This window comes from Poromitra crassiceps, assembly GCF_964638095.1.
Source record: "Poromitra crassiceps genome assembly, chromosome: 2".
Classification (NCBI taxonomy): domain Eukaryota; kingdom Metazoa; phylum Chordata; class Actinopteri; order Beryciformes; family Melamphaidae; genus Poromitra; species Poromitra crassiceps.
In genome coordinates, this window is record NC_139624.1 from 8,407,823 (window position 1) to 8,418,106 (window position 10,284).

Genomic DNA, 10,284 nt, shown 5'->3' on the forward strand with positions numbered 1-10,284 from the left:
ATAACTTTGCAGATAACTAACATCATGCATAGAATAATAAATCATTTTAACCTCCAAAACACATTGACAAACAAACAATTGACAAACATTGACACACAAATCTATAAACAAAACACACTACCCCAGGGCATGCTGGGAATTCCGTCCACTTTCCTCTTCCACAGGTTAAATTTCCCAGAAATCTTTGAGGGGGCATAACTTTTTACTTTTTACACTCTGTTTTACAATTAAATCAGGCTAAAAAGTGTTAGATAGAAATAATATTTATTTTTAACACAACATGCAATTCTGGAATATTTGAATATTCGACAAAATAAAATGAAATTAAATGTAAACCATAAGAGAAACCCACATACAGCGATGGGGTCTATAAATACCCCTCGCAAATACAATGTGTAGTGAAGTGGGTGCAGTGCGGTATGCTGCTTAATAATTGGATTGTATGGCAATCTGCCAAAAAAAAAAAAAAAGCCAAAAAACACGCAGGCAGTACCAGGCAGTAGCAGTAGCACCCGCATCGCCGTCTTCTACAACAACTTTTATAGATACGCACATTACTGTGAACTTGTTGCGCGGAAGGACAAGAATGTGACACTGCAAACTTTGCCCTGGACAGAAGCAGCTAGCTACCGCTGCCAACATGACATCAAACCTCTCAAAGCATCTGCAGAGGAAACATGCTAACACAAAGCTGGTTCCAGAGCCAAGCTGAGTTGCCCGTCCCAAGCAAGCAGCAAAAGCTTGCTTTTCACCAGGTACCATCAAAATCAGAGCTGGACAGGCGTGTTGCCTCCTCATACATGGTAGAGGAAATGTTGCCAGTTTCAACATTTTCAGAAAGATATTGAGCAAAATACAGATGGCAGGGGACGGACAGCCACCATCAGACAGGAAACGTTTTGCAACCTACCTTATTACGATAGAGATCTGTGCTAATATGGGCATACAGTATGTAGGCCTAAGGTTTAATGTTGTATTGTTAACTGGCAAATTACATGACAATGCATCTCAGGGGATGTTACGGAGTAACGCAAAAGTAATGTAACGAGTCGTGTAACAAATTACTTTCTCCAGGGAGTAATCAAGTAAAGTAAGGCATTGCTTTTTTTGTAAGTAATGTGTAATGTGTAATACATTACTTTTTTGAGTAACGGACCCCAACTCTGGTGCTGTGTCATTCACTGTCTATATAGCCGGCCTACATGTTGTATTGTGTGCTGTGTCATTCACTGTCTATATACATGTAGCAGGCCTACATACTGTTGTATTGTCTGCTGTGTCATTCACTGTCTATATAGCAGGCCTACATACTGTTGTGCTGTGTCATTCACTGTCTATATAGCAGGCCTACATACTGTTGTGCTGTGTCATTCACTGTCTATATAGCAGGCCTACATACTGTTGTGCTGTGTCATTCACTGTCTATATAGCAGGCCTACATACTGTTGTGCTGTGTCATTCACTGTCTATATAGCAGGCCTACATACTGTTGTGCTGTGTCATTCACTGTCTATATAGCAGGCCTACATACTGTTGTGCTGTGTCATTCACTGTCTATATAGCAGGCCTACATACTGTTGTGCTGTGTCATTCACGGTCTATATAGCAGGCCGACATACTGTTGTATTGTGTGCCGTGTCATGCTCTTCATACCTCTGTTCCACAGAATGTGAGTTTCAGTTTCAGCTTCTTGTTCTTACTAAGCAGGATGGAAGTTATTACAGCCACAGTGACTAATCACAAGTTTGTTTGCTGCACCACAAATTCCACACAGTGCAGTAATACTATATTTGTCTATGCCTCCTTTTCACACACTAAATCATAATATGTTTCTTTATAATATCACAGTATATATTATTTGACACTCAGACACTTTGTGATCAGGAAGAAGAGTAATGTTCCTTTAAAAACTCTTAAATTGTTAAATGAGAGGGGGAAAACCTATAGGGACCCAAACAGCAGCATTACGCTTTACCGCTTTATGCAGATATTGGTTAACCTTAATATGTCTTGTGTTGTTTTGTTGATTTTTTCTTTCTTTGTGTCATTCAACTGTTGGCTACAGCAAGAGAAAAAATAAAAGCTATTCTATTCTATTCTATTCTATATTGTATTGTATTGTATTGTATTGTATTGTGTTGTATTGTATTGTAATGTATTGTATTGTATTGTATTGTGTTGTATTGTATTGTATTGTATTCTGTATGTATGTATGTACTGTTACAGTATGCTACCATCTCTCTCAGATAGGACGCTATGAGTGTTTATAGAGCAGGCACATGACTTTTCATGACGTCATTTACACTGGAAGTAAGTTCCGCATTCATTTTCTCCATAGACATTTCGATAAATCCGTATTAACGAGTTTTAAGGCTCGAACCAAGCCAACCCTTGACCTACTGAATCGTGAGTGAACATGCAAAATTCGGTTTAAGCAGGAACAAAAAATAACAACGGGGGAAAAAATCGATTAATTAATTAATTAAATTAATACATTTTCCTGTTGTTATTTTCTGGCCCTCACCTCGGCATCTTACAGCAATTCTCGGCTGGCGCCTCTTGACTTGGCCTGGCCTCCTTCTGTTCCCCCCCAAAAGGAAGAGCTATTTTCCGGTGGTTAGTTGAGATCAATTCGTTCACATTACGAGATTTAGGGCGCGTTTTGCGGCTTCTAACTTCCGGCGCGGTGGAATTTAAAACCGCCATTAGGTTTTGCGTTTGACTTGCGGGTGATCTACGGCGCCTTGCTGGGCACTATACTTTCGGAGAGAGCCATCACCAACAAGAAATTATTACTTTGATGTATCGGGACACTGCCGATTGCCATGCGCGCATTATTCAGTAGGACCCAGCATAACACTTCTGATAAGGAGTTAAAAATGGCGGGGCTGGGGGGGTACGGTGGTGCAGTGGTAAGCACAGCTCGAAGGCCCTGGGTTCGATTCCCACCTGGGACGCTGTGAACGCTGAAGGAATGCGTGCCCGTCCGCATGTCCTCGAGTGCCCACCGCCCGGGTGGGGTCGTCAAAAGGGCCTTTCTGTGTGGAGTTTGCATGTTCTCCCCGTGCCTCCCGGGGGTTTCCTTCATATAGGAACCCCCTTCACCAAAACATGCAATATCCTGGTTGCTAATGTGGTTCCTCCTCTGGTCGTTAAGGGCGCCTGTTCGGAGGGAGGGGAACCGGTTGGAATAGCGTGAACCTCCCACGTGCTATGTCCTACCGGTGAAGCTTCCCCTGTCAGGTGAAAAGAAGCGGCTGGCTAACTGCCCATGTCTCAGAGGAAGCATGGAGCCAGTTTCGGCTCTCCCCAGATCGGCAGAGGGTGGAGCAGCAACCAGGATAAATAAATTAAATTAGCACTAATGGGGGATTAAAAAATCGGGGGGGGAAAAAGCACTATTTATGCTGGGAATGGGACCGCGGTGGGGCGCCGTGGGGTATACTGGGCTTGTCCGGAACACTCGAAGGAAAGGGGGGGGACTTAAATGGGCCGAAGAAGTTGAGAGACTATTTCGGGCCTTTAAGGGCTGATTGTAAATGTTTCTATACGTAGGGGGCTGGGGGGATGAAGTCATGCCTACCCTGAACCGCTGGGACAGGCCGCACAGTAAATAATTAACAAACACACGGTCGGGGTGGCAGGAACGTTCAGTCTGGGGGAAACATTAGCATACAATGGGACAAATTGCCCACCAAATGGAGCGGCAGGCATGGCCGACGCCAGGGAATTCATCGTGGCGGGTTGGGTGAGGAACGCGTCTGCCTGCTGCGGTGGGGAGGACGGGCGAGGGAGCTGGCCCGCGTGGGTATGGGAGGGGTTGTTTCCCAGAGCCCTTACTGCTCCTAACAGGGCCCGCAACATAGCTCCCGACGACCCCTGTCGGCTCGGCGGGAGTAGGGAACCCGCAGGACCCCTGGTCCGCAGATGGTGTGTGAAGGTGGACGAAGGCAAGTGATGGAAGGACAGCTCCAGTGAAACGATAGCTTTTGAGTAGGTGAAACAACAGCTTTTGAGTATGCTCTGGGGGGAACGGGCAGCCGTGATGCCAACTGCTACTATGATCCGCCAGAGGTGGAGGGGTGTCGTAGAACCCTTGCTATAATGTACTAGGATGGACTGGCGACGACTGACGTCATACTGGACGGGATCAACTGACGTCATGACTGACGTCACGCTTGGGCTTGACTGACGTCTCGTCACGGGCTGATCAGGTAACATGAATATGGTGGCCTTCCTGCTTGAAATTTGGTTGAAACCTGACATGATACCAGAAACTTCGCTCTGCCTTTAAAACTGAGCCTGTTGCAGCCTCTGAAGGTAAATGTTCAAAATTTTGACATTTCCCAAATATCGCAATATTTCAGAAAATCGGCCCAATCCGCCTACTCCTCAGGGTTAATGTGTATATGTAAAAACTGTTGTCTGTAAAAAATAAAAAACATAAAAAAATAGATAAAAAATACATAAAAATGTCTGGCGGAACACCAGGCGGAGCCCTGCGGATCACCAGTGGTCCGCGGACCACAGTTTGGGAACCAATGATATAGAGCATCGACCAAGCCACCGAGTCTATGCCATGCCGTTATTAAACTATGTCTTGATTCTGTGTTGTTGCTTTGATAAAAGCATTAGAACCCCATTGAGGAGTGTTCAGGCATGTCCAGAGGCCTGTGAGGAATTCCGAACACCAGTTAGTCAGAAAGAAACATGACTTAGTTTCCAAAATAAGCGCTCGCTGATGGAAATGCACACTGGTGTGGCACTGCGTCTGACTCCATGATGTCACAGAGCTTGGCCTGTGATTGGTCAACATATTATGAAAGAAATGTCTCAACATGACTTCCTCAATCTCAAGTTTTTCCACTGCAGAAATGTCTGTCTCAGAGCTGTTTAGAGTGTCTGTGTAGAGCCTTCGCCATCGCTGCCCCAACCCTCTGGAATTCCCTGCCCCTTAACATCCGAAACTCTGACACACACTCACTTCTTTCAAAAACCAACTCAAATCCCACCTTTTCAAGAAAGCCTACAATATCTGACGTCTACCTCCACCACCCTTCTTCATTTTGTAACCCCCATATTTGTTTTTGTTTTGTATTTGCATACGTTTTATGTTATACTGTAGGCCTATGTAAAGCATCTTTGAGTAATTAGAAAAGCGCTATATAAGTCATATGTATTATTATTATTATTATTATTATTATTATTAAAGTCTTTCCCTTGTTTGAAGATAATATTTAATGTAAGAAGAAAATTCTTGAATTAAACTGAGTGTCTCGAACCACTGGTGGCTTGTTTTTCACTTCTTTGAAGATGATCAGTGTAAATTAGGGCTGTCCCCGAATTAAAAACTTCAGTGATACGTATTTGAATATATTCAAAGCTTGGACGACAGTCTGAAAATCTGACTTCAAGGATTATAATTTTTATTTAAACAAAAATGGATACAAAATGTGCAATAAGCACATCAAATAAATTACAGCCTGTATCCCATAAAAACAAATTTGCTCATATACAGTAGGCCCTGCTCTATGGTCAAATTGTTGCAGTTTGCTGGTAAGTAACCCAGATGAGAGTTGCGAGGCACAAAACTATCATTAATGATAAATGTCCTTGTCTAAGAGAATAAGTAATAATTAATTTTGATGCATCCTAATTAGGGATGCACAATATATCGGTAATCATATCGGTATCGGCAGATGTTAGTCATTTTTTTTAAGATATCGGCATTGGTCCGATGTTGTAATGTTAATTATATCGGTTATCGTATCAGAAAGACTTTCACACAGAGTAAACAATGCAGTAAATATATGATTAATGGGCTTTTCCAAATGTTTTGGAAATAAAGAAATGCATTACTTTTTCAAATTCACAGTATTTACATGTGTCTTTCAGTAGCCTATGTAAGATTATCATAGAAATGTGGTTTTATACAGATCATAATGGGTAAATATCGGTTATCGGCCTTAACAGCAACGTTAATATCGGTTATCGGTATCGGCCAAAATTGTCATATTGGTGCATCTCTAATCCTAATGAATGAGGCTGTATTAAATAAATAAAATAAACACACGAAGCATTCGAATAATGATTTGAAAGTCGATTAAAGCAACGATCGAAGCTTCAAAGCATTCAGGTCATTGATTACTGTAGGAACAACTTTTTTCTTACTGATTTGATAAAAAACATTATACATGGTAAATCACTGAGGAGTGCCCAGGTATTAAAGGAATTCCCAACACCCACGGTTATTCAGAAATGACTTAAGTTTCCAAATTAAGCGCTGATGAAAGTGCTTCCTGTTGGTCAACTTGTCCCAGTCATTATAATGTTCTCATAATAAAGAGAAGGGAGGTGACGAACTGGACTTCTGCTTTTTCAGGCCCTTAAATAAACACCGTCTCCAGAAGCCGGACAGTTCATCCAGCTAGTTGGAGAAGAAAGAGCAGAAACGACTTAACATCTCTTAATTTATTTAGTTAATTTATTATACACTTTCTTATCTTAAAAATGGTGAGCTGTGGAAACCTGCTGGTGGTGGTTGTCTTGGCCACTCTGGCTGGATCAGGATCGGCATGTGAGTTTGCGGCTTTAGAAACAAGAAGTTGATGTGAAGTTGTTTTTGTGAATGTGAGCGATGTGAATTAATATTTCTCTTCTCTATCTGTCCATCTGTAGCTGAGAAGCTGTCATCCTGCTGTGAGACTGTCACCAGCCAGGAGATCAAACAGCCCATCTCAGGATACATGGTCCAGCAGAAGAAGCTTCCGTGTGTCGCAGCTGTCATGTAAGAAGATTCTAAAACTATTTATTTATACTACTATTTAGAACTATTTCTCCACTTTGACTGAAACATTACCTGAAATCAAAATTAAACATCTCCAAAATATACTAGAGGATGCTTAAGTATTGCCATCTAGTCAACCAAGCCTGAATGTAACAAAATTAATTTGTATATTGTGCTCACATAATCCTACGGAAGTAACAAGCAGGCAAGATTATATATATATATATATATATATATATATATATATATATATATATATATATATATATATATATATATATATATATATATATATATATATATATATATATATATATATAAACTCCTCAAACTTCTGAAATGTTATTTCGGTTGATTATTTCTCTCCTTTAATAATACCAATTGATATTGTATTTTATATCGTTAGAAAGCCTGATTAGTCACCTTTACGAGGTACAAGTTGTAAGGATCGTGCATTCGTGGAATGAGCAACACAGCTAAACGTGTGGGTAGCGCCCCCAAAAAATGTGCCAAAATCTCCTGCAATATTCTTCTGTTGGAATTCACTGTTGTTTTGAGTTGCTTGGTGGATTGGATGATTGCACTCTCCCACAGTAATAAGGGGAAAAAAACGGGGGGGGAAAATCTTTAGCCCGTTTGTGAACGTTGTCTGAATGAGATAAACTAGGTGGAAAAACTTTTTTCACCTTTCAGGGCTTTTGTAATTTGTCTGTTTAATGTTTACTTCATACCAAGAAGCTCATCCGTTTGCGTTCAGAGATAAAACCTCTAATAATGCTGCGTCTGTGTGTCTGCTGCAGTTTCCAGACAGAGAAAGGTCTGTTCTGCTGTCAGTTCAACGCTCCCTGGGTTCGCCGCAAAATCGTGGACTTTGAGTAAGTTTCAGATTCACTCTCATTCACTCCCACACTCACTAGATCACTCAATCACTCACTCACTCACTCCAAAGTGAGCAATTCTCTCTCTCTCTCTCTCTCTCTCTCTCTCTCTCTCTCTCTCTCTCTCTCTCTCTCTCTCTCACACTCACACACACACACACACACACAAGAACTACATGTAACCTTACATCATTTTCTTTGTCCTATCTCTCTCACAGGAAAGCGCGCAGACTTGCAACATCTTCCCCCAAGCCTTCCTCCTCCACTCGCTCCCCTCTCCTCTCCCTCATCACCTCCACCTCCTCTCCTTCCCCCTCTCCCCCCTCCTCCTCAACCCCCTCCTGGTCCCAGAGCCCCTCTGGTGAAAGCTCCTCCCAGCAGGCAGGCCTCCTCTCCAGCTCCAGCCAATGAATTCAGGCAGAGGAGTGTGTCAGGAAGTGAAATATTGAAGCATCAATGTTGATAAGAGCAAATCTTTGAAATAGCACTTGAGCAACATATCTTGCAGCATTAATTTATGTTGAATATTTTCTTTGTTTTGACGCCTCATCAGTCACTTTATTTATCGATTTAGAAGTTAAGTATGGCAACTCCAAAGTCAACAGTTATTTATTAGCAAATATATTTATGAATGTTTAGTGATATTAGTATAAGTGATATTAGTTTATTTTGTTCACCATCACCTCCTCAATGTGATGTTTTTGATCAGGTTTATGTTGCTGATATCGTTCACTCCGTTATTTATGAAATCTTCCTATGATGAATGTGTCTATTATTTATTTAATTATTTATTTGGAAGCCTGTGATAACTTTTCATTTTCAAAGTTGTGCAACTGTGGAAATGTTTGTCATACATAAATTATTTTGTAACCTCGCAACCGCTGTTTATCTGTGTTTTTATCAGTCATCAACACAAGGCTGTACTCAGTGCAAAGTTTCAAAATGCAGCAGGTGACCCCAGGGGGGCTCCGCAAGCACCTCAAAAGACGTTGCAAAAGGTTTCAGACAGTTGAAACATCATTCAAACAAAACAGTTTAAGGCCCTGAATTTGTCTCGAACCTGATGCCAGGTCATGTCTTGTGGGGAGAAAAGTACGTACAGTATGCTCAGTCAAATTCCCCTGTATATAAATAAGGAATCTCAAACTCTACCTGTATCCATTTTGTACACATTTGAAGCTTCTCAAGCTTTCCGATGCTGTTCACCCCCCGTGGGAACATTGATCTCTAATAATATCTCTGATCTAATGGCAGTGTCCTCTGCTTGGTTTAGCACCTCCTAACACATCGCCTCAGTTTAGTCATTTTAGCATCACACCACCTCCTCGTTCTCCTTCCGGCTCAGGTCAGCATCAGCTCCCCTCTCTCTGTGTGAGTTACCGTCATGACAGAAAACATCACCTCCCCTCTGTGTGAGTTACCGTCATGACAGAAAACATCACCTCCCCTCTGTGTGAGTTACCGTCATGACAGCGGTGGGTGTCTGAGGAGAGCTGCAAATCCACAAACCTGCGTCAGCGACAAAGTTGTACGTGCACAAGCATTCGTTTTCACTTGGTCAGCACTCAGATCCTTCTCACTCTTACTCCAGTTCAACTGTTTCCCTGGTAACACCTGAGGGTTTGACTAATACCTGGAACAACTGCCATCCCATCAGGTTAGGGTTAGGGTTAGTTATAATATTATAATGAATATATTCATATAATTCCCCCCCGCTTTTTATTTTTTTGCTCAAAGTGAGATGTTTCAAGGTCACTCATGATTCAGTAGGTGGCTGGTTGGATTGGTTCCAGTCTTAAAACTTTATATAAGGATTTTTTGGAACATCTCGGCCCCTATTCTCCCACAGGCCTTCGGCGCTAAAACGGGCCTTAAACGCAAAAAAACGTGCCTTGCGCCTGTCTCGGGAAGATATCAACATGGCTTTAGGCTGGCAAATGCGCTTTACGCTGAATGGGCGTGGCGCACTCCCTGAATGGGCGAGAATGGGCGTTTCGGCCTTAAATGCCGGCCTAATGATATCTTCCCACCTGGCGCTTTGCGCTTTTGAAAACCAGGCCTATTCAGCACTTTGCGCTTTTGAAAACCAGGCCTATTCAGTGCGCCAGTTGAGCGGGGCGCTCCTCTGCCTCTCCCCTGTCACCCTTCTCTGTCTCTCTCTGAAACCAGGCCTATTCAGTGCGCCAGTTGCGAGGAGCGCTCTTCTGCCTCTCCTCTGTCACCCTTCTCTGTCTCTCTCTGACTCCCTCGCTCAGACAGACACAACACACGTCCCATAGGAAAAATAAGTTGTAAGTTCACTATAAGTTGTAAGTTCACTGCCTGTGAAATGTCCCAGCATGCATTGTGCTACTCCATTTCGCTACTAAATAGCAACCAAATGAGCCGAAATAGATGTAAAGGTAGATCTAAATAATGTGTAATGGTAACACAACCTGCAATTGTAGAACATTTCAATATTGGACCAAATAAAACATCGAAATGAAAACACCACCCTATGTGAAACATATATGTCATCCTGGGCCTATATATATCCCTCGTCGATTTAACGTGATTTAGATAAGTGACAGCGTAACGCGCTTCTACTGTCATGTCCTACTGTGATGTCCGCTCCAATAA

The 10,284-nt window shown here is 42.2% G+C and overlaps 1 protein-coding gene across 1 annotated transcript; it reads left to right on the top strand.

Annotated features, from left to right (window-relative positions):
* Positions 1 to 6,436: 6,436 nt before the first annotated feature.
* On the top strand, positions 6,437 to 8,535 carry LOC310790273 (uncharacterized protein). The gene is made up of 4 exons (XM_083651943.1): positions 6,437 to 6,577; positions 6,679 to 6,787; positions 7,588 to 7,662; positions 7,884 to 8,535. Exons 1-4 carry the CDS (start codon positions 6,511 to 6,513, stop codon positions 8,074 to 8,076), a joined length of 444 nt encoding a protein of 147 aa, XP_083508069.1. The 5' UTR covers positions 6,437 to 6,510; the 3' UTR covers positions 8,077 to 8,535.
* The last annotated feature ends 1,749 nt before the right edge of the window (positions 8,536 to 10,284 follow it).

What these genes read in the sequence shown, in the direction of transcription:
- LOC310790273 (XM_083651943.1), top strand. Translation starts at nt 6,511, where the DNA reads ATGGTGAGCTGTGGAAACCTGCTGGTGGTGGTTGTCTTGGCCACTCTG. An exon ending in GGCTGGATCAGGATCGGCAT is followed by an intron (nt 6,578 to 6,678) that starts GTGAGTTTGCGG and finishes GTCCATCTGTAG; the next exon opens with CTGAGAAGCTGTCATCCTGC. An exon ending in CGCAAAATCGTGGACTTTGA is followed by an intron (nt 7,663 to 7,883) that starts GTAAGTTTCAGA and finishes TCTCTCTCACAG; the next exon opens with GAAAGCGCGCAGACTTGCAA.